This window comes from Spodoptera frugiperda, chromosome 18 (assembly GCF_023101765.2).
Source record: "Spodoptera frugiperda isolate SF20-4 chromosome 18, AGI-APGP_CSIRO_Sfru_2.0, whole genome shotgun sequence".
In the NCBI taxonomy this organism is placed as follows: Eukaryota; Metazoa; Arthropoda; class Insecta; order Lepidoptera; family Noctuidae; genus Spodoptera; species Spodoptera frugiperda.
In genome coordinates, this window is record NC_064229.1 from 3,664,595 (window position 1) to 3,689,403 (window position 24,809).

General features: G+C 36.7%; 3 protein-coding genes across 7 annotated transcripts in view; 1 reads left to right on the plus strand and 2 right to left on the minus strand.

The window, feature by feature from the left end:
• The first annotated feature begins 291 nt into the window (after positions 1-291).
• Positions 292-11,521, plus strand: LOC118278243 (mitochondrial pyruvate carrier 2). 3 transcript variants are annotated; one of them, XM_035597375.2, is made up of 3 exons: positions 292-585; positions 662-702; positions 9,008-11,521. In XM_035597375.2, the coding sequence occupies exons 1-3, from the start codon at positions 501-503 to the stop codon at positions 9,230-9,232; spliced, it is 351 nt and encodes a 116-aa protein (XP_035453268.1). In that variant the 5' UTR covers positions 292-500; the 3' UTR covers positions 9,233-11,521. The 3 variants fall into 3 exon arrangements, with proteins under 3 accessions (XP_035453268.1, XP_035453266.1, XP_035453267.1); XM_035597373.2 differs by lacking the exon at positions 9,008-11,521 and adding an exon at positions 2,015-3,216; XM_035597374.2 differs by lacking the exon at positions 9,008-11,521 and adding an exon at positions 3,432-4,858 and having other exon boundaries at positions 297-585.
• Positions 11,522-12,601: 1,080 nt separating this feature from the next.
• Positions 12,602-21,018, minus strand: LOC118278242 (septin-interacting protein 1). Of its 2 annotated transcripts, XM_035597371.2 has the most exons (12): positions 20,761-21,018; positions 20,329-20,472; positions 19,900-20,099; positions 19,421-19,540; positions 18,727-18,896; positions 18,017-18,200; positions 16,844-17,047; positions 16,057-16,274; positions 15,339-15,535; positions 14,677-14,895; positions 13,768-13,931; positions 12,602-13,029 (listed from the first exon to the last, which is right to left on the minus strand). In XM_035597371.2, the coding sequence occupies exons 1-12, from the start codon at positions 20,864-20,866 to the stop codon at positions 12,634-12,636; spliced, it is 2,322 nt and encodes a 773-aa protein (XP_035453264.2). In that variant the 5' UTR covers positions 20,867-21,018; the 3' UTR covers positions 12,602-12,633. The 2 variants fall into 2 exon arrangements, with proteins under 2 accessions (XP_035453264.2, XP_035453265.2); XM_035597372.2 differs by lacking the exons at positions 20,329-20,472; positions 20,761-21,018 and having other exon boundaries at positions 19,926-20,093.
• A 454-nt stretch (positions 21,019-21,472) lies between these two features.
• LOC118277833 (FHIP family protein GI14169) overlaps positions 21,473-24,809 on the minus strand; it is a 30,321-nt gene continuing 26,984 nt past the window's right edge. For both annotated transcript variants that reach the window (XM_050700339.1, XM_050700338.1), the window contains exons 16-17: positions 24,273-24,389; positions 21,473-23,921 (exon numbers count right to left, since the gene is read on the minus strand). In XM_050700339.1, the coding sequence (XP_050556296.1) occupies positions 23,677-23,921; positions 24,273-24,389 (362 nt within the window). In that variant the 3' untranslated portion in view covers positions 21,473-23,676. The remainder of the gene's footprint in view (positions 23,922-24,272; positions 24,390-24,809) is intronic.

Below are 24,809 nucleotides of genomic sequence, written 5' to 3' on the forward strand. Positions count from 1 at the left end.
TACTTAGAGAGTAAAAAAATGCGTTCCCCTATACTTATTATACTCTTTGGTCGTTCCATTTTTTTTTCTTTTTTCTTAATTTCTATTAATCAATTCCATTATTGATTAATATTACTCGTACTATAACTGCACGCCACCATGTAGAGACTGTGATGCATCCTTAGATTAATATTTTAAATGCTCCTAGAAAAGTCGTTACAGTACATAGTATATTCCAATACCCATTTCCACCCTGGTCACATTGATTAAAATGACAATAATGTCGACGCTGACGTTGACGTTGACAGCCCATGACGTCCATGTCCATGTTATCTTATCAGACGGACGGACTTTTTCAAGAGCACTACGTTTTGCCTTAGTTGGCTGCTGTTATTGGTGGTGCCATGTAAATTTAGTTTAATTTAAGTAACACCGTAACTATCTCCCTTTCCATATTTCCGCCGTTCCGAGACCTACGTAGAATATTTTGACCATTATCTTTAATTAGAAATTCCTCAAAAATGTCAAAAGTATACAAGGCGGTTATCAGCGTTGCGGACAGATTTGTCCCTGGTGCCTTGCGTCCAATGTGGGATCATCCTGCTGGTAACTATGAATACGATCTATTACATCTATTTGATACAAAAAAGAGGTTTGTTTACACTCGGATTATTAATTTCAGGACCAAAAACTATATTCTTCTGGGCGCCTGCATGCAAATGGGTAAGTAATGCGGACGTAGAATCAAGGTCACACTATTTATACTGAAAAGACCTTGCGTAAGGGCAAATTTGTTGCGCAGACAATTTCAATATTGTAATATTAACATGTTTTGCAAATTATTATCCCCTAAAATTATCAATGAAAGCAAGACATTACTAAGATCCTTTATTTAGTAGCTAAGTAAAGAAAATATTATTTAGGAATCGGAGAGGTTTAATTCAAACTTTGAACATGTTTTATACCTTTCTATAAAAATACAATACATATTGTGTGCATCAATTTTCACTTAACATGTTTATCAATAATAATAAAAACTAAAATGATTAAACTCATTTTTTAACAACATGGGCTCTAGACTAGACAGTTGGAAGATAAAAATTTATTACCACAGATAATATCCAAGTTCATGCATGTTTACGCAGATAAAACGATAAGATTTATAACTTATAACATTGTGAACTAACAGTTTGAATGCATGCTAAGACATTATGACATTAATTTTAAGGGCCAGGGTTTTACTATCATTAGAACTTAAAATGGGATATTTACCATGTTTATTAGTTTTTGAGAGTTTCCAATATTTCGGCACTGTTGTAAGTGCCATAATCATGGACGAACTGGAGTTGAGTTTTACAATTAAATTTTTATAGGAATGGGCCTTATAATACAGTGAGTTTAATAATTATGATAAAGGGTGTACTTGACCCATTGACAATTTTGATAAATCTTCAACTAACAGAAACTTAACTAAAAGAGGTAGATAAAACAAGGCAAATGAATAGATAAATCAGGAGAATGCTGGCTAGCTATTGCAAGGTGGACTGCGATTCTAATAAAAATTTAAAAACCCCCGGTAGATAAAACAAGGCAAATGAATAGATAAATCAGGAAAATGCTGGCTAGCTATTGCAAGGTGGACTGCGATTCTAAAAATAAACATTGAATTGCATTCATGATACATTTTTTTTCTATAAATGTATAGGGTGGTTTATTTATAACAGGTTTACAAATACTTAATAAAACTTATTTTGCTATAAACCACCTACTTATATAATTTTTTTTCATTATGTAGTATGTGCAGTGATATACTTCATGAGGTTTCTTCTTCCACCAATTTAACCTCTTTTGTAATTGTAAAAATATTTTCATTCTAATACTTCAATCATTTGGGTCATTGGTCCATCGGAATACAACTGACTTCTTACTGGAGCATGATTATTCTAATTAGAGAAGGAATCTACCTAAAACAGAAGTCAGTTATATTCACAGCAAACTGAATGGCCTTGACTCATCACTTCATTGTCACTTTCAGAGTTTGGTGATAGCTGGGTTGGGTGATATAAATCGGCCAGTCGAAAAGTTGTCTGTCCGCCAGTGCAGTTCTCTAGCGATCACTGGCATAATCTGGTCTCGATACTCTCTAATTATAATCCCAAAAAACTTAAGTCTTTTTGCCGTCAATGTGTTTGTAGCGTTAACAAATGTATACCAATTAGGGAGAGTATACAAGTACCAGACTGAAATGGAAGCAAAAAAAGTAGGAAAAGGAAAGTGATCACTTAAGCAGAGTCGTCTAGGAATTTGGTTTGGTCGATAGTTACAGGATGTTACATACTTTTTATTAGTTTCTATGTAGTTTAATGTATGAATACTTTTTATACAGTCTTTGATAGAATCTATTGACACATTGACAATATTTTATTGTTGATTAGCAGTGCCTTTATAGAGATGAGTAACGTAAAAATATTTATTGATTATATTTCAGTAGTTAGTAAATTTGGGGATTGTAGATCGTAGAATTGAAATTGGTTAAAGTTTATTGATTTTAGATTACGATTAAAGATAACAAACCCCATTTTGATATATAAATGCCGGTTGTATAAGATTTTTGCAGTAATGTTTAATGCAGTTATAAAACCCAGTAAAAGCCATTGAATTCGAAATTTTTACTTTTAAATAATGTAACTAGAAAAAAGTAACACATTAAAATTGGCTTTATATATTTTAAATTGGAGCCCAAAAATTCTACAACTGTTTTGTGACTGCATTACAGCTGAATGCGTAAAAATATAAATAAAAGGAATGTTGATTCTTGTGCCACTAGATGGCATTACAGTCAATGGCGGATACAGGTTTAGGCGGGACAAATATATGGCTATGGCTGACCAAAGCTGCAACTGGTTGCATGATTTCGGTATACGATTTAATTGATGAAGAAATTCCCATTATTTTCTAAGCCTGTGTCCTTTGATTTTCTGAATCATTATTATTGTTCATTACATAATATTATGTGCGGTGTTGATTACTTGTCCTATTGTACTTCATGAGGTGTTTACTTCTAATTTAACCTCTTTTGTAATTGTGAAAATGTTTTCATTCTAATACTTCTTTCATTTAGGTTATTGGTCCGTCTGAATATAACTGACTTCTTACTGGAGCATGATTTTGTGTATGAAATGCATACTTACATGGTAGACACATTGAAATGGAGAAACAAAGTCACCTCCACAAAAACTATTTAACTAAAATGGAAAATAATAAAAATTATAACATCCAAATCATGAAACAAAACCATTATGTAACTATAGTATTGCGATAGGGCATTGCATTGTATTGTTAAAGCCAAGCTACCATATACTAATAAGTGCAAGAATCTATCTGAAACAGAAGTCAGTTATATTCACAGCAAACTGAATGGCCTTGACTCATCACTTCATTGTCACTTTCAGAGTTTGGTGATAGCTGGGTTGGGTGACTTGAATCGGCCAGTTGAAAACTTGTCTATGACCCAGTCCGCATCTCTAGCGGCCACGGGCTTGGTCTGGTCGCGATACTCTCTAGTTATAATACCTAAAAACTACAGTCTTTTTGCGGTCAATGTGTTTGTAGCGTTAACAAGTTCGTACCAAATACTCAGAGCATACAGGTACCACAAGGAATTGGAGGCAAAGAAAGGCAAAGAATAAAGAAAAGTGATTGTTTCATCTGTGTCGCCTGTATTTAATACAAAATACATCACTAGGAATTTGGTTTGGTCGATAGTTACGGGAAGTTACGCGCTTGTAGCCTGTAGCTTGAATAGCAGTTTTAATTTTATTAGTTTGTACTATGTAAATGTATGATTGCTCTTTATTCACTCGATAGAATCTTCTGAAACAGACAATATTTTATTGTTGATTAGCAATGCAATTTTATAGAGATGGGTATTAATGCGTATAGTAAGATTTATTTATTGATTATAATGTTAGTAGTTAGTAAATTTGGGGGTAGATGGTAGAATAAAATTATTGATTTTTAGACTACGATTAAAGATAACAAGCACAATTTTGTTATAAAATACTGGTTGTATAAGATTTTTGCAATAACGTTTAATGCAGTTACAAAACGCAGTAGTTTCAAAATTTTGGAGACTACGTTACATTTGATATAATTAATAATGTAACTAAAGAGAATTATCGTAACGAAGATTAAAATGAGTTCTATCTTTTTTTTTTAAATGAAGGCCGAATATTCTACAACTGTTTGGTGACTGCATTACAGCTGAATGCGTAACAATTTTAAAGGAAGGTTTATTCTTGTGCCACTAGATGGCGTGATATTCAATGGCGGATACAGGTTTAGGCGGGACTTGAAATGGCTTTGGGAGCATACTGCCTGTCAATTCTTGCATGATTTTTATCGAATAAGTTGAATATTTCGCTGATTATTTCAGTATACGATTTAATCGATGAATAAATTCGCATTTTATTGTCCTTTAATTATCTGGATCCGCTACGGTTAATTATAAAAAAGAATACGCCCAAAATTGTTAATGTTACAGTGCAGCGTAAGAATACAAAATGATGTTGCCAATTTTTTAACACAATTTAGTAACGTTTTGCTCTGTGAAAAAAAAATACTACAAACAGTTTGTATAGTTTCTCTTATCTAAATGAAGATGTATAGGTGCTTGAGTTCAGATTAAACCATTTTCTTAACTGTGATAATAATAAGACATAAAATGTGGTTGATGTTAACCTAACAAGTTAGTATTGTTATGTATCACTGTCCTATGTTGTAACATGGCGTTATTAAATCATTATATTTTGTAAATGAATTTTGTCTATTTTTGTAAAACCTTTTATTTTTGGATTATGGAAATATATATTTCATAATATTTCTTGTTTCTATTTACTTTCTCTTATAACTAATTTCTTTCAGTCTTCTTTACTAATTTAGTGTTAAGTGTAAATTCTAAGGCTTCAATTGCATTAGCATGTCCTGGTTATACATGGTTTTGGTCTCTTCCTTACAGTACAGACTTACTAAATGTAACATGAGGCGGAGCAGGGAGCATTTTAAGTAGATCCACGAACTGAGCATGTCATACTCGCATCTGTTTCCATCAGCGCGCGGCGGACATAGCTTAGTCTGCCGGGAACACGCGTTGCTTATTACAACACGTTCGGCGAACTACCGACGAACACAGATCCCGGCGACAATCACGAATTCTAAGGCTGGGTACTCACTTAGTCGTGTAGCACGTAACGTATCAGATACAGTATCAATCTGCAAGTCGGTACGGCTAGTCCACGGTCCACAGCGTAGCTTCGAGCCGCCTTTACGTTCGCAGTGATAGCGCTACTCGGCTGGTCATCGGACTCGTGCTTACGTACTCACTGGATACTATATCTGATACGTAACGTGCTACACGGCTTACTGAGTACCCAGCTTAATGCTCTGTTCGCCCGCGTAGTGTGGGAATTTTGTTACATTACATGATACGTTGCATTTGCGACAATGTGGACGCAATATCCTTTGATTATGTGTTACATTACGTAAGTCTGTACGCGTCTTTAAACAGATTCCACGATAGAACTACAATGGCGCCACTGGTTGTGTGACCATGGTTTCCTAATGAAATAGTCTTCTTGGATTTAGTTTTATAACAAAATACAGATTCAGATTACGTTTTATCCACGTGAAACTTAAACTCTTAACTTAACTATACTCCTTGACTACCGAAAATAAATTGCTGGTGAAATATTTAGGTAGGTAGGTACCCACAAACTCTTACCAATTTCAGCTAGATTAAGATACCTACGTACTTATTAAAACTAAAAGGATGCATGAATATAATGTTTTATTAAATTCGTATTTGGCGCTGAATATTTTATACTTACGGCCCTTGAACTATTTACCAACGCTTTACTGGTAACTTATTTTCCTACGCATTATCTCGTCTAATTTGTTTAACAATACCTAAGTGTAACTCATAAAAGGCACACAAGTACCTACGTAATGGAATGATAATGTAGGTACTAATACCTACATCATGATTGGTAACATAATGTAGGTAGGTACTTTCGTACCTACACATATGCACAGCATGAATGATCGATTTTTCGGAATTATAAAAAGGAATGCTACTACAATCTACAATCAATCATTTTTGACTACCACCACATCAGAACCATCAAGACCACACCCACAGATTGGGCCCAGTAGGTCTTATGCCCGATACAAAGCCAAACGGGTTACTGGTGCTGTACTTCGGCTAGAAGAGCAAACGGGGTGTTTTTTAGTCAGAATAGTCCGACACTCGTCACCCAAGACGAGAGAAGTCATTGGAACTTTTTGAAATACCTACTCTCAGACGCAAAGAGAAAATAAGCACAGAGTAACAATGTCTATGAAATGTGTCAATCATCAATAGTAAATATTTAAGGCACGAGTTAAAGTTTTGTTTGAGAAATTAAGTAAAGTGATAAAATGATGATATTCAACAAAAAAAGAATAAATGTCTAGATTATACAAGAAAATTATTAGTACCATTGACCCATTTGTGCCAAACTCTTTCTTGCCACTGTGGAACCATCCTATTGGTAGGTAACTATTTAGTACCTCTACTTAATTCTGTACCTACCCAATGGTTTGGTTTGCGACTAAGAGTCGAATTTCTTCATTTAAGGTCCTAAGACTATATTCTTCTGGGGACCACTTGGCAAAAGTGTAAGTAAACTTTGGGATATCCACTAAAACCTAGTTGGTAAAAGACCACCACAGATGGGACCCAGTAGGACTGATACCTACCTAATCCGGAGCTGCGAAATACCTGGCGGGTTTACCGGGCCTCCGGCTCGAAAAGCAAGAGTAGGAACAGGGTGGTTTTTAGTCAGTAAGAGTCTGACTTTCTCTCGCCACGACCAAGGCGGGAGACGTCATTGGAGGATATTCCTCTCTATAATCCAAAATAAAAAATATTATGGGCATTGTTTGCATAACAAATGACCCTAGCAGACTATATAATTCGAACGGTCGCAGAAATTCATGCAAGAAACTCTAAAAGTTGACAAAAGAGAAGAGAAACAACCGATAAGACCTTCATGAAAAGAATATGCACGCTTATGACTTATCTGATGTTGTGATGTCCATGGGCGGTTCATCAGGAGACCCGTCTATTCATTTGCATTACATCCCACCAACAAGTAGGTAATAAGCTTTTTACTTTCAGACTTTAGTAGTAGCAGGTCTTGGTGATTTGGACAGACCGCCCGAAAAGATATCTGTCCGTCAGTGCACGAGTCTTGGCATCACCGGTCTCATTTGGGCACGATGGTGTACCGTCATCATACCAAAGAACTACCCCCTATGTTGTATCAATATATTTGTTACTTTGACAAATTTTTACCAGGTATACAGATGGTATGTTTACAATCAAGAACTGGAGAAGGCAAAAGAGAAAAAATGAAGTATTAGGTGCCTATTAATTAGTATTTTAGGTACTTATGTTCGGTAGTAAGTTACCAAAAATGATATCTACAAAGCTTTGTAGCGAAGATGGGTATAATTTTATTGCGTTTAGTAGCTGCAGCTTAATGAAATCTGTAGGATTTCATAGAACGCGTCTTTCCTATCACTGTTTTTTTTTTTTTTTTTGAAAACATTTAGCAGTCGTAAAGGACTGACTTAGAACCTTTACGCTCGCAGTATTTATTTATTTATTTGATAAATAATTTATACCTAAGTTTTATTGAATTACGTTGAAATACACTATATTTTTTTAACTTTCTGTTCTTTTTTTAACGTCATGGAACCTATAGGTGTGTATTGTACCGACTTGCCTATTATTGCGATCGTATTAGGTACACGCCAAAAATACGCGTAGGTAACCTACTACTTACTTACATTTGCCTTCAATAAAGGTATCAAGTACTTACGAATAGCTAATGTACAGCGAATATTTGTACGTAAATACCTACCTACCTAAATATTTACCAGTCATTGGAATGTCACAAATCAATCTTCTCCCAACTCGTTTGTTTTAGCGTTAGATAGGTAGCTATGTTTTTTTTTCTTTTTGTAATGTAGGGGAAAATTATTATGGAGCAGGTCTATCTGCATGTTTTTGTTAAGCAATCACGTAAGTACCTACTTCCAATAATTGGTGATTATTGGAAGAATTACTTGTTGTAGGTACCTAAATATGCTGCATGGGTCTGGGGCATGCATGTTTTCATGCTTCGTTTTAATGCCTACTGCACATTGCATGATGCATGTTATGAGCAAGCAAGTTGTTTCCTAATTCTTAAAAACATAGACCTATCTTCCTTTACCCACTGTCTACCTTATGGTAGGCACCCAGGTGTACTAATTTATGCCTAATTAATTAGGTTTGATTGAGGATTTGTGACGTCTGCTTAAAAAAGTAAAAAAAAAAAGATTCAAATAGTAGGAACTGTTTTCCATGTTGCACATGACCAGGTTTGTAGATATAAAGGTACCTAAACTCAAGAAACTATTGTGACATTATTTGAGCGCACTTAGGTACCTAAAAACCACGAAGACATAGAAAATTGTCTGGGATTATCTACCTAAGACCTACCGACCTAATATATTGGGCCTAAAATCATATCTACTTTTGTGTGTGGGTGTGTGTTGAAGGGATAAAGATGGATAGTGCTTTTGATTGAGAGCCTAACGTTGATGCAAATGTTTAATAAAAAACTTAATACGAATTAAATTAATACCAAGGTAACAAAAAACATTATTAGGTTAAAAATAAGCTAAGTACAGTCAGCCATGTCATTTAGTATACAGATAAAAAAAGAAAAAATCAGCGCATACTCTTGAAACTAATCTCAAGTTAATACAATTTCAATCCAATAAATAATTATTCAATGTCAAAACTATACAACCCAATATAAAAAACAGTTTATTCAAACTAAATGGTATCGAAATTGTGCATCAACGGAACGTCATCTCCATTAGCACTATTCATAATCTGGGTTCAATCTATTTAACACTTTCCTGGCGATATTTACAGGCTCTGGTAGCAGCATCACTGGACGCTTACACCCGACCTTTGGACAAGGTGTCCGTCAGTCAGTCGGCTAGTCTCTCCGCTACGGGGCTGATCTGGACCAGATACTGTCTGGTTATCATCCCGATAAACTATTCTCTTGCTCTCTGCAACTTCATGCTAGGCTTGGCCAATGGTGTGCAAACCTTTCGTGCCTACCGCTACCAAAGCCAACGTGGCATGATTTAATTTTTGAAGGAGTTTAACGCGTTTGCTGATTTTCCTGTACCCTTAGTATGAATTTGCTTTATGTTTAAAGTAATCGAAACGAGACCGCGTTCGGCCCTCTGATTGGTCGGCTCGAATAAACAAACCAATCAGAACGCCGAACGAGGTTTCGTTTCGTTTACGAAAGCAAACTCATACTAAAGGTACTAATTGAAGATTGGTTACTAATCACGTATAGTTTGCGTCAAATAGTTAGGGACACTAAGGGTACTCAAATACCTATATTCTTTTGTACCGGTATTTTGGTTGCGTCTATTTACCTGCTTGCGTACCGAGTGTCCCTTGTTATTTGACGCTGACTGTACCTTTTTTTTAATTTTTATGGTTATGGTCACAAAATATTTTTCGAGTCACATTGAAAAGATTAGACAACACAGCAAGCGCGTTAAATTGAAAAATATCTTCCACAACGGAAAATAATTAAAACTATGTTTTTACCAAGCAAATAATTCTAATCATAGTTATCTTAACGGTTACTTATACCTACAAATTCAATACCTTTTAATTTTTTTTAAGTTTTACTTATTTTTGAGTGCCATGGCTATTTACAAGCCACGAAACGAAACGCTGAAACTTTAAACTTAAGGGTAAAGGGTAACATAACGAATTTATTACTTTAAAAAACACTAAACTACTACTTTTAAATACCTAGTCACAAACTTTTGAAAAGCATTCTTGCCAAATACGAGTATATACCCACCTGGCAACACTAGCTACTTAATTATTTAATAAAAAAAAAATATGGCTTTTAATGTAAATCTATCTTGATTTAATACTAATTTTCACGTCAATTTAAACTGATAGTCTCAAATACAATCAAAGAACAATGCACTTTAACGATCATAAAAATGAATCTATATTTGCTTGCTTCAAAGTAACCTGAATAAATTGACATCTATGGTATAGTCGATATTATTGCTACGCTAACAAGGCTCAAGGTTGATATTATATAGAATACTATTATGCCAATAATATTGCTGTCACATTTATACATATAATCTTGCACTGTACTTATTCGTGTCACTAACTACCTCAACAGTTGTTTGTAGAACTAACAAGAGCTAGGAATGTTTTTGTAAGGATTTCCTTGTTGATTTTAGCATTCTCATAAATGCATCTTATTTTTCCTTTGAAATTGATCCATAAGGAGATTAGATATGGATATCAGTAGCTCATTTATTGTTTTGTTAAGTTGGTATAGCAAACTACACTCCGTTAGTATATTTAATTTTTTTAAACCACGCACTTTTTATGGTATTCTATCATTTTTAAACTATCGAATTAAAAAGAATTGACGTATACCGTAGAAAAATATTTTGTCGCATTTTTTAATCATACATTTAATATAATATGAGGTTAATAAAAAGGAATCCTAGCAAAATTTATTCCTAGCAATTTTAGATACTTAGCAGAACACTAACAACATAGTACACAATTAGCTAAATGCCTACCTTTACACTGGCAAAACTAAACGAAAGTGTTTTGAACATTTTATCGCAAAATTAATTCTTTACAAACAAATACTATTTATTAAGCTGCATAGCTAAATTGTTTCCTATAATATTCTACAATCTTTTTATTATCTGATACATAATTTTAATTGAATGATAAACTGTTCCAAAATCACCTTTTAATTTTAAAACTAAGTCACTGTACTAACAATAATTTGTGTTCAATTATATAACATACGTAGTAATATATAGTTCCAGTTTACTTGATATTCAAATATAATACCTATGTAGTTAGCTTGTAGTTTTAGTTTGCATTGTAGAATAATTGTAGTTACATGGACTGATACTAGATGGCATTGGCTATATTTCACAGTGGCCAAGTCAACTTACCCCAATCTGTCATTTGTTTCATTAGATTAACGGCGCATTCCAATAAACTACCGATCGGTAAATTTGCTTACGAGCCGTAGAATTTTGACACATTTTGTATGGAGCTTATGTCAAAATTCTACGGCTCGTAGGCACATCTACCGATCCGTAGTTTATTGGAATCGCGTTAGACTTTATGTCCAAAAGAATTAAGTTGAAAATGTAATAATTTTAACTTTAAAGTCACAATTTTTTTATGGCTTTTCATACACACAGTCACAAGTTTAAACAGTTTTTTTTTATGTTTGTCAGTCCAAGTAACTATATTATATGTAGAGAAGTAGATTGTAGACTGTAGTTTAGTATGCACGCACGCATGTAATTGTGTTGTCCTTGCACGATGTTCTATTAAATATTATCCAGATTATAATGCTTTTATTTTATTTAAAAAGCCTTGTGTTAAATTACGTATTGTCTAATTTAGTAATATATTAATAACCCATGATCCGTACAAACATGAACCTCCACGCCTCCCCTATATACGAGGATTTATCATAATCTCCACGCCCAGTAGGGCTGATGCCGACCTGGAGCTGCGGACTACCTAGCGGGTTACCGGGGCTCCGGCTTAGAAAAGTAGGAGTAGGAATGGGGTGGTTTTAGTCAGTAAGAGTCTGACACTCTTTTTGCGTCCAAGGCGAGAGAAGTCATTGGATGATTGTCCCCACTCAAAAAAAAAACCATAATCTCGACGCCTGCTTACGCTTACATCCTTTAAATATGGTACTTTGTAGTTCATGGTATTGTGATATTTTTATATCAAGAGCAAGATCATTACCACCACACCCGGAACTTGTAAATCAGCCAATAAAGAAATGTCGCAACAGAACAACAACCTTTGGCGTTGACAATACGACTCAAAGTCGTGCCAACACTGAGACACGATCTTGGCAACAATATAAATTGATTACAGACTAACTGACGCCTATCAAAATATATACACAAATAATGACGTTACAACAGTGCAGTGACGGCAGAGGAAAATAATCCACCCCGATTCTTGCCGCGGGTGTCATATACCTGACTAAGAATCTACATATTTTACAGAGATCAGTGCTGACAACCTGAACTTTTTATACTGCGATCTCCAACAAGGTTAGTAAGCGTGGAGATTATAGCAAATCTCTTATATGATGCAATCTCTGACGCAATATGCAATTCAGCAGGTATACGTAGTAGCCTTAGTATGAGTTTTACGTTGAACGAGAGCGTGTTAGGCATTCTGATTGACGAGTGAACTAACCAATCAGAGCACCGAACACGTTCTTTTCTATCTCGTTAAACGTACTCAGCTCTCAGAAGTCTTAATATCTACTCCGTAACTGAGAACTTAAAAAATCTAATAATACTTTAATGAACCAAGACGTAAAACCCAAAACCATTTAGCAATCACATTAGAAAGCCCTCGATCAATATTCGAACACAATCAATAAATAAAACCAAGAAAACATAAAACAAAATTACTTTATTATTACTATTATTTCACTCAACCATATTCAGCAACTTATCCATACTAATAGGGCTGAATATCCGCCCGTTATCATCAGAAAACATGATCACATTACGTATCACATAGCACTGGAGATCTCCAATTTTATAAATAGGTCTTCCTTCCCTCGTTTTCCCAGCAATAGGCACGAAGGTGATTCCTTTTTCTATGCACCTAGTCTCCAATAGCTCTGAGAAACTCTTTGTGGGGGCGCTTGAAGAAATAACGTCGGCTATTCTCGAAGATTCTTTAGGTTCTGGCATGGTGAAGCGTGGTGGGGGTGGTGGTTCCACGGCGTCAATGTCTGCGCTCCTGTTCATCATGTCTAAAGCCTTACGGAACGCGTCCCGCACCGCTGGCTCCTTCAAAACTTCTTCTGGAAACATTTTCTGTGGATTTTAAATTATAATTGTTTTAGAATAGTTGTGTTGTTTTATTTTCTGATCGCCGTATGCAGTGTCGTTTAATGGTTACTTAACTTAGTCTTTAGAAATTGTTTTTGGAGCAAAATTTGTGCTAAGCAATAGTTTAAGTAATCATTAAATGTCTCTGAGTACCCCAGTGAGTATTATAATTCATAACATAATACAGATATTAAATGAGGTATATTGCACGGTTGACAAGGTAACTCAACTAGTTTCAAGCCATGTTAGGGGTTCATAATAATCAGTTGGCTATTTCCTTTATTTATACAATTAAACTGGCTCGTTGGTCGACTGCCGGGCAAGGGATCTCAGGTTCGATTCCCGGGTCGGGCAAAAGGAATACTAGACTATTTTCGGTATTACGAAAATTTCTCAGTATTAGCACGGAGTCTGGAATTGTGCCCAGTATTTGACAATAGGCTCACCCCCTATTACAAGGGACTTATAACAAAAATTGCGAAGAGTGGCTGTACATGCACAATTGCACAGTGACATAATGTGCACTTCTGCTTATTTCTTCGGGTATAATGTGGGTGTCTTCAAGTCTAGAGTGAATAGGCTCTTAATAAACTAGTGTGCCTCACCATCAATGATTCCATCACTACTTACCATCAGGTGGGATTGTAGTCAAGCATTAGTTTAAATCGAAAAAAATAAATAAAAGGCATGACAATAAAACATTATAATAATATAAATACTGACCTTGAAGTCAGTATAGGAGGCGAGTACAGTAGCGTGCGGCGGGTTGGTATTGAGCCAGGCGGCCAGGGCGGCCAGCCAGCGCGGCAGCAGCGCGCGCGCAGCGATGGCCGCCACCGTCGGGGCTCCCACCAGGTCGATCCACTCCACGCACCACAGCCACGCCGCTGGAACACATACAGTACCGTAAAATGGGGTGAATAGGGATCGGGAGGTGAATAGGGTCAGAAGAGGGGTGAATAGGTATAGGGAAATTCTTCATAGTATCTATTCACCCCTCTTCTGTCCCTATTCACCTCTCGATCCCTATTCACCCCATTTTACTGTACAATTATATTACATTAGGTTTTTGTTCTGTACTGTGGGTGCGTTTATAAACATACAATTTCATATACACATAACACTAAGACACTGTTGTCAATTTGTGGAACACAGAGTTGCTCTGTGCAGAAAATTGAATCTGCTAAATCGAACATTGCACGTCAAGTTATCACGTTAGGTTAAAGTTTAACCTAACCGCTAATGCGAAAAATTCGTAATGTGGTCTTTGTCTATCAGTTAATAGAATTGTGATTATTCTAAGCATTTTTTAAAAGTCTACATAATTTATTTTTAACTGAGGTATATATTTATGTAAATAGCCATTTTCGTGCAGTTTCACCCGCTGATCGGTTTTTATTGATCGCAGCTAATAAACAGACCACATCCCACACAACAATAATTATTCAATTCAACCAAAGTATATAAAGCTTTATAATATTGGGCTCGGTTACCCTCAGGTGACCAGTCTGTTCGTTTGCACCAAAATATATAAAGCTTTATAATATTGGGTGACACTGACCAGTTACCCTTAGGTGACCATTCAGCTCATTTGCCACCTATTCCATAAATAAAATAGTAAATAGTAGTTACTGTTCTCCCGCCCCACGAGGTCGAGCGGCGCGTGCGAGAGACAGTGGTCGAGCTTGGGCACGATGTGTTGCTGCAGCAGCGCCGCCAGCGCCGCGCCCCACGCGCCGCGCCACGGGCCCAGCACGCCGCGCGCAGACCCGTCCGCCGGGTGCCAGCCCGCCAATGCTGACGCCAGCCGGGACCGGATCAGGGGGTACACCGATGATGCCAGGGCTTCTCCTGGGAAACAGAATTTTAGTGTTAAATAAATATGTTGCGATGAAATGAAAAGCCCCTAGCCTGACGCCAGACAATACATAGTTTAACATAGTAATACTTACTGAGTTTAAAAAAACATTATTCGTCATATAATAATTATGCATAATTACTTCTTTAACTCGTTATGTGAATCAATGTTTGCGTTGTTTCGCCATGCGAATGAGGTTACTGGAGGTCTCACCCTCTTACCCAAAGACTGTCATCATTTTTATAACTCCTATGACGTTCCCGGTTTCATGGATGACGCTGACTCACATTCATAATACATATTAGTGTGGAATATAAAGGTTGATTATCAAATTATGATAAGTGGTACCTACCACTACCCACAAAATCCCATACCATCGCAACCATATCTATCTCTACCTATACATATAGTATATACATAAAAACTCAATACATACCAGCCAAGTCATGCCAGGGCAGCACCCAGTGGTGCAGCGGTTGGGTGTCATGCGTGGGGTCCCACGCCCGCACGGCGGCCAGCAGGCGTGGCACCACGACGCGTGACACGCACGCGCGGGTCACCCACGCGGGGCTGGCGTGCTGCCACGCTTGGACCGCGCGCAGCATCGGGCTCGGGGTGCGGGGGTTCCATGATCTGATGAGGTATAAAGGTTTTATGTAAAGCACACACTTTTGAAATGAGGTTACGTTATCAAGTAATTAAGGAATAACTGCAATTCTTTTAATAATTATTATGTCTTGATAAATTGCAGTACTTACTCTCATGTAAGGTACAGAGTTATAGTCAGTTTTTTAATGGGTGGGACAGTGATGATTAGTAGGTGTTACGTTATATGTGTGCGCACTTCTGTCTAGTCTTTCAGGAACAACATAAAACAATGTCATATTTAATAAAAAAATATAATTAAAAATATTTGCCTTGCACTAGTATTTTCTCCTATGTCGTAGGGGTGTTTACAAACATACGTGATATCCAGACCCAAAACAGAATTTGTGGATCACTTAAACAGTTGCTCCGTGCGGGAACCGAACCCGCACACGTTTCACAGCAGCCAGTCGCCCAGCATTCGTGCGATCATTATCATCTCTCATCACTTTAAGAAAATTACATATTTTTATGAGAAACAAATTTCTAAAACATAAACATTAACTTACTCAGCAGCGGTAGTAAGTTGCGGCACGAAGTGTTGCCAGAGCAGGCTGTTGTAGGCCTCCTCGGTGAGGAGGGTCCTCCACTTGAGGAACGTGGGCACTGGCTCGTCGGGCGCCTGCAGCGGCTCCCACGGCGCCAGCAGGGAGCTCAGCAGGGGACTCACTATGTTGCCCGCTATCGTACCCAAGCCAAACATGTCGTATTCTACTGGGTATGTTTCCTGGAACAAATGAATTTTCGTTTAGTGGTGCAAAATAAATATTTTTTCTTTCTTTTTTTTCTAGTTTTAAGTCTTTGACTGCCAATAGAATACTGTTGAAGGTAAATAACGTCGGTCACCGGTCACCACCACGGTTTTCAATGTGTTATAGTGTTTACATGGTATGGGTTTTAATACGAGCATTTAAGTGTAGGAGAGCCATGCTTCGGCACGAAAGGGCCGGCTCGACCGGAGTGATACCACGGCCTCACAGAAAACTGACGTGAAATAATAACTTGCGTTGTTTCGTTGTGTGAGTGAGGTATCCGAGGGCCCAATTATCCCCTTTTCTAATCGTCCCAATCCCCGATTTCCCAACAATTGTTAAATTCTAAACCACCAAAAGGCCAGCAATGCACTCGTAACGCCTCTGGTATTTCAAGTGTCCATAGGCGACGGCAATAGCTTACCATCAGACCATCCATCTGCACATTTACCAGCTTATACCATAAGAAAAACCAATCCTACCTACTTAAAATAAAATATAAAACTAACTTACTTAAAATAAAACCATAAAATCATTGACACACCTTCAACTCAGCCAAGACATCATGAGCGCGTTCCAACGACACATCAGGTTGGTTGAGCATCTCCACGCGCTGCAGGATGCCCTGCACCTTGTTGATGACTTTGTCCTGTTCCTGCAGCTTCGTGTTGCAGTCCTCCAGGTCTCTCTCCAGCACTACTATCTCGTCCTCCGCTGCTTGTAGCTCGCGAGCGTTCTGGATTATGTCCTGTGGAGTAAATGGTATATTACAATTAGATATTTTTAAGCTGGGGTTTTTTTTTTTTTTTACATGGAGGAATATCATCAATTACGTCTCTTGCCTTGGGTGACAGGCAAGGGAGTATTAACACTCTTACTGACTAAAAACCACCCCGTTCCTACTCCTGCTCTTAGAGCCTGGGCGCTGGTAAATCCGCTATGTAGTCCGCAGCTCCGAATCGAGATATTTTTAAGTCTGGGGTGAGTTTATAGCACTTCGAAATGCTCAAGGAATACTTGTGATCAGAATGTCTCATTCAGTATCCTTTGTAAAACGTAAAACGAAACGAGAACAGGTTCGGCGGTCTGATTGGCCGGCGCGAATGTACCAACCAATCAGAGCACCGAATGTGCTCTCGTTTCGATCTCGTTCAACGTCAAACAAACTCGTACTAAGGGAACAACAGACTACTATCGTGAGACATACTAAATTAACTACAAGTCACGGTTAACTCACGTAAATTAATGGAGGAAAGCTTTATTAGCCTTTCGTGTCACAGAGGAAATCTTCAACATGAGCATCGTGCTACAGTGATCAGCGAGTCGCGCATCCTACTGTATTGAAGAGTCCCATTCAGTGACTTGAAACTAAATAGAGCGTTTCTCCATTAATTACGTGACAATAAGTGTGATTTTACTAGTTAATTTATTTTGCGTTGCCGTCACCAAATTGTGGGATGAGCCTATGCTATCGACACGAATGGGACGGCTACGACCGGAGTGATACCATGGCCTCACAAACAAAACCGACGTGAAACAACGCTTGCAAAATGTTAACTTGTGAGTGAGGTTAGAGGCCCAATTACCCCTTTCCAAACTTCCCGGTAGAATCCCCGATTGTGGGACCATCAGGTGAACGTCTTTGACCCTTTTCTTCTTCGTTTACTTTTGACGGCGTGTTTCTTTTTTACCATTGTAACTAAAGAAACAAACTTACCTGTTCACAGCAGTCCACCATGAGCATGAGGTTGTGCACGAGCTGCGGCGCGGCGAAGTAGTGGCACTGGCGGCGCGGCTCGTGCTCGAAGCGCGGCGCGGCGGCGCGCAGCGCGTGGTACCCGCTCAGCACGCGCTTCTCCTTGCCTGTCATGTCGATTACAGGGACGCGGGACAACTCGTTACTGTGGAAACATTGTTTACAATTATACAATATGTATTACACAAATAAACTTTAGTGTAGTTTCTAACCCAACCCGCATTGAGCAAGCGTGGTGGTTAATGCTCAAGCCTTCTCCGTGTGAGAAGAGGCATTTGGTCAGCAGTGGCCACTTGTAGGCTGTTGATGTGTGATGTATGTGTAGTTTCTTCGCTCTTTCGAGTAGTGTAAGAGTTACCAATGCATTCTACTTTGGTCTTTGTCATTGGAACAAAAATCTGAAGTCAAATCTGCTGTTAAGTCAGAAATATGTGCCTCCAAATTAACATTAGATGTTATCATTCAGAAAAGCATGGAAAGGAAATATTATCCGTAGATACAACTGGACTGGCATTAAGTGCCGTAATGTGCACCTCTGCCTACTATGGAGATAAAAGGCGTGAAGATACCATACAACTGGACTGGAAAGGTGAAAAACCGACATCTTGTTACACAAACAGCTTCAAACCGCTACAAAACATTATTGAACAATATCATCTAACTCTAAATACCTGGTAATAGTATGCATCGAAGGTTTACCCTCTTGTATGACATCTGCAGCGTCCCGGTAGAAGTAGCGGCCCTTGTGTGACTTCTTCCAGTTGTAATTCTTCTCTTTCGGACCCTTTTCTTCTTCTTTCTCCTTCTGACGGCGGAGTTCTTCCTCTTTTTTAGCTTTTTGCTGTAATTATATTTAAAGAAATTAATATTTACTTCTGTAAGAAACTACATAAAGGACCTTTTAAAATGGTACTTTATAGTAGTTATGAAGCGAAAGAAGTGTGTAAGAACCTGGCGATTGGCGTTCCATTGTCTCTGCCTACCCCTATGTGAAAAGGCGTAAGGTTTGTAAGTAATAGTCAGTTTATAAAAAGAAGTCTCTTCTCGCGTCAGTCTCTCTTCCTGTATGAATACAGTAGCAGCGCGACAATCGCCGCGTCGTGTGTCGCGGAATGCTGCTCATGAATATGAGCTTTTAGCATGGCTTAAAACTAGTCGACTTCTTTGTCAAACAGTTACGTGAGTAAGCCGACATAATAATTAATCCTGTATGAATGTGTGAAATAATGAATATAAACTACTATACAAATGGTTTTCACCTATAGATAATTCGATTCCTGAGAGTGGTTTAGGTATCTCATTTATAATTAATTTTGACAATATAGGTGCAAAGCTAGCTATGTATAAAAAGAGAATTATACTCACAGCAGCCTTCTCAGGTCCATAAGCACCGATAGCTCCCCTTCCTCTCCTCACTGTAGCCTCCACAGGTGCGGAGATACCCTGCAGGTCCTTGCCCAAACCCATTCCAGGTTGGTAACCCATCTGGAAACAATACATGGTTGATATTAGCGAAATATAGATGAGAGTGATGAGAATACCTGTTATATCTTTCAATGCAAATGTAATTTTAGTTGTAAATTCATTTCATGTTTAAGCATTCGTAAAATGTAATTAAAGTGTAAAACTAAGCAAATGCTTTAGTCTCAGTAAAATCAGTATAAATTCTTATGCATATAGGTAGTCCTGTTTGTGTGCAATGCGTGGCTATAGATTATATGTTTAAATCTGAGTTTTTTCAGCAACAACCTGAATTCAAATATTCAAAAATTGTTGTAGTAAAATACATAGCTTTTATAATACCAATTCACCTGTCTAACAATCATAAAGCAAGAACTACTAACCTTCAACAACAGCTTAGCTCCAATACCTTTAGTATGCTTCTCCCATGTGCCGACATTGCCTCCGAGGTTCGCTGGCCTCATGCCCTGCCCCTGTCTCCGTATACCTGCAGTCTCACTGGCATCTGGTGCATTTTGCTCTTCTTCATCCGAACTGTCTGCAAACTTTGGCCGAGAGGTAGATGCTTCTGATGATTCAATCTCTGTAAAAGGATTCATAAATGAAACAAAAATTATAAAGGATTTATAATTGTTATTTGAATGCACTAATCTCCAGAACTACTGGTCCAATTTGGACAGTCCATTTATTGAGGAAGGTTATAAGTTATAATATATCATGCTATCATCAATAGCATCCGAGTAGAGCAGGTAACTTAAAGTTGCAATGTATACTGCACTACTTCTTATAATTTGTTTGTAATCAAAACTAACCTTTAGATTCCTCTTTCTTCTTGCCAGCCTGTTGTACGCCTCCCGCCACAAATCCAATAGGTGCGCTGAAATCCTTGGGTTTGCGAGATCTCTGTCTGATATTATCTTCATTGTCATCTTCATCACTGTCTTTAGCCCACACTCCTGAAGGAGAAAAAGTATTGAAAGTAAATAATGTGTCTCTTTAAACTTAACTTTAAACTGGAACATAGTCATTCTAACTATGGTAAGTATGTCGCTAATTACTTGGTACCATATTAAAGTAGGATTCTCTTCTGTATCGTGACCATGTTTACAAACATACAATTTCACATACACACGACACCCAGAACCGAGAACAACAATTTGTACATCACAAGTTGAGTTGCAGCCGGTTATCAGTCAACATGAATGTGTATGTCAGTTTGTGTATTAGGATTTTAAGTACCTTACCGTATATCTGATGCTCCTTCTTTGCTCTCCTGTTTCTGTTTGGATTAAATTCATTATCCAAATCGTAGTCCGTAATTTCAAATCGCATTACCTCGTCGTCCGACATTGTGTTGCTTTGAAATACTTAGTATTAATAATACCACTACGGTTTTACACCATCTAACCGAAATTCGTTCTAATTTCAGCTTATTTTCCTAAAAATGTAATAAATAAAAACACGAAACTCCACACAGCATTCTTTCAGCAAATTGTCATTTGAGTTTGACATGCGTCAAATTGTCAAAAGCTTTTTGAGATTGACATGTGTCATAGATATTAATATAGAGTTATAGAGTGACTAGGGCTTGCATACCATGAAAATAAACTCGACTAAAACTTCCATAATAAAATTGTCAAATCGACTAAAAACATTTAATGGCCTAAATGAATTTTTTTCTTGTGAATATATTAATATTGATACAGAGTAAACTTAATTAATTATTAATCTTATTAGGAGACTCGACCTGAGAATGGGCTGCGAAATGTTTCACTTGACAGTCGCACACAGTTGACAGTCGTTAAGAGTCACCCCTTGCATGGATTTGGATGTTTCATTAGATTATAACAAACCAATTGCAAGGCAGAGGCCTCTTCTGTTATTGACAAGTAGAATTAATAACTACGCTTGGTGGTATAAATCCAGTTAATTTTACAAAAATAATATTGAACAGTATTTGTTATTCACATTTCTTTATTAAAATTCATCAATAATAGTTTTATTTAAGAATATAAAACTCACGTAACATAACACTCCATACATGTTTTGTGCATATTACTGCATTTAGTTTAGAGGTTCAGAAAATGTAATGGTATCCAATCAATGGGCAAGTCAGGAACAGATTAAAAACTGGCAAGGTTAATACAATAAAATTGACCTAATAAATATTATTTATTTCACCTGCATGTTAATTATATTATTTTATTAATTACAAAATGAATAAAATATTATAAAAAGGTTTGAACACCAATGAAAGATATCGCAGTTACAAGAGAACCGCTAAAGGTTCGATGTTTTCCGAAAAAAGTCGAATTCATACAATTTAGTCTTACGATATGATCACAGTAAACGTTTCTCGTTAAATTTCGTCATTCAAACACGTCATTGTACAATTTTGTGCAAACAACATTTTGGATACAGAATATAAATAGATAAATATTTAAATAAAATATTTTTTCATCCTTAGGACGGAGATGGACGATTCGCAAATATTATTCAATAGGACGAAATTAAAGGCAGTGCTACATTTGATTTATTGCACATTAACTGTCATTAAAATGGTCGAAGTCACCTCAAATGTAGAACCACCTTAACATTTTGAGCGTTATATAGACCTACTAGCAAAATTATAATAAAAAAAAATGTATGAAGAGTCCAAACAATAAACAAGATAAAAGCATAAAAATAATAATCGTTTCACGAAAATAACTAATTATTAGACAATAATTATATAATTATTTTTTTCAATCAAAAAAACATACAAAAGTCAATGTTAGTAAAACAATATTAAAATAATAAGTAATTTTCAAATAAAATATAACATCAGATAGTATTAAAATTAGTTTATAGGCACTGTTTATAAATAATCTCACCATTTCCAACTTATGTTATAAATGCTAAGTTATTTTTTTTATTTTGCATTGATTTTATTATTATATCGTTACGGCTTTTATCCCCGAAGGGGTAAGCAAAGGTACACATTATGGCAAGGATTGCCACTGTACAAAGTACGCCCACATTTCACAATTTATGTTGTAAGTCCCATGTAACAGGTGGTAAGCCTATTGCCATATACCGAACACGAGACCCCTTGCCCGGCAGTTGGACTTGCAACCACTTGACCAACGAGGTATTTTGCATTGATATATAAATTAATTCAAAATCTGTAAAACTGCTATTACTTTAAACAAGTAATTATTATGCTTTTCGGTTTACTTATGTAACTGTTTGACGAGAAACTTGACTCGGCTATTAAACAATGCCTACAAACCAAATATAATTAGATACTACTCAAAAACATAGATCAAGACAATAAAAATTAATAAAAAATCACACAGACAAAATTATCCATTTCATTTTCACAATAAATATTCACGAAATATTTTTATTTTAAATTTGTTTTTGAACATTACAAAAATCACAGTTCAAAATTACGTTGATGGCAATCTAGTTCATACGTTTTAAAAAATAATTGCAACTAAATTATTCTAGTAAAGTTAGGTACTTAGATTAAGTATGTGATGCTTGCTACAACTAAATAAAGTGTACACAGGGTACAATCTAAAATAATTGATATTTTTGTTCGTAAAAACTCGTCTAAGACATTTGAAACACGAACATTAACGATTTTAGTCGATTATTTTAAAGACGCGATCGTTTCTCTCACGATTAAAAGCTCATCTAGTTACGGGAAGAATAATTTTAGATGTAAGATTTATGTTAAAAAGTTGTTGGTAGATTTTATTTAACTACGCTATAATTAATACGTTAAATACTGCTTGTTATTGACACCTAAAACAACAATGTTTGTAGAAAAATCGTTAACGTTCAAATGTCGTCACTTATTCGTAAAATCCGATCCTTACTTTAATATTTACATTACGTTGTAAATTCCTGCTATACTTAAAAGGCAACTCTCAACACCTTGAAATCACATGTTTCAAAAACACTTAAGACTTTTGTGATTACTTCCCACATCACTTTAAAAATTAGTCGATTATGAAAAGTAGTGAACACCAATCGTAAAATCGACTAAAGAATCGATAGTTGCTATCGAGTAACGTTATTATGGCGAATTGCATTCAGACGAATGTGTCATTAGTTTTTCCGTTGAGGGCATTTCTTTTTACGTAAATGCCTTCAGCGGTTCTGGCTCTCAGTCATAAGGCTACTGCTTGAACGTAGCTTTCATCTTCGTAGTGGTTGGCTGAAAGTCTAAGGGCATGTTCTTCGCAAAGTGCAGCTAATTCTTTGAGCCATTCGTCGAGTATGACGGCGTTTAGTATTGAGCGCAGTGTAATAGATTGGTTCCAATACGATTCCTGTGTGAACACTGGTCGTTTTTGTGGACTAGCGTATGTGTGGGGCTGTGGACTATGCATGTGGTGCTGGGAGGGCGATGAAGCTGAAAATTTAATAGAGACATTATATTTATGCGAACATTGTGAGGTAAGACTGTACCCTTAGAACGAGTTTGCTTTACGTTGAAAGAAAACGAAACAAGAGCTCGTTCGGCGCTCTGATAGGCCGGCGCGAATGAACCAACCAATCAGAGCGCCGAACGGGGTCTCGTTTCCCGTTAAACGTAAAGCAAACTCGTACTAAGCGTACAGAACTGTCTTTAAGGAATGAGCTACACGTTTAGTTTAGTTTCAGACTCTATTTTATTATAAATCCCAATAACACTTTGCCTAACTCAGGATTTTTTGTATCGATCAAGACTTATGTATATGTGTTTAATATGAATATAACTTACAAGACAATCTCCTCCCGAACATGTTGGATATGCTGTTGGAGAGACTGCGGCGTTTCGCCTCGACACGGCGGAACGGCGAGTCGTCCGATTTCTGGGACGGTGAGTCGTGGCCGTGACCTGGACAACAAATTATTTGGAAATAAATAATTTTAGATAAAGTATGTCTAAGTTATTGTTAGTAGCAATACTAAATTCCGTTGAAATTCGCGTCTGTGCACACTGCTCATGATGAAGAGTCTCTACTGTGACTGGAGACTAGTAGAGCTTTTCTTCATTAACTTACGCGAGTAAACCGTGGTTTTTAGTTAATTTAGCCTGTCTGCGTTTCTTAGCACGCTTGCACAAAGAACAAAACGAGTCATTCAATAAAAAAAAGATTTATTAATGTAATGTGTACGGATTTTAATATGAATTTGGTATAAATACATACTGTTAGTTAATTTATTTTTTTTATAATATATATTATAATGAATGCATATTCTAATTATTATTTCGTGTTTGAACGTTAGTGATTAGATGTAAGAATAGTCATTGGCG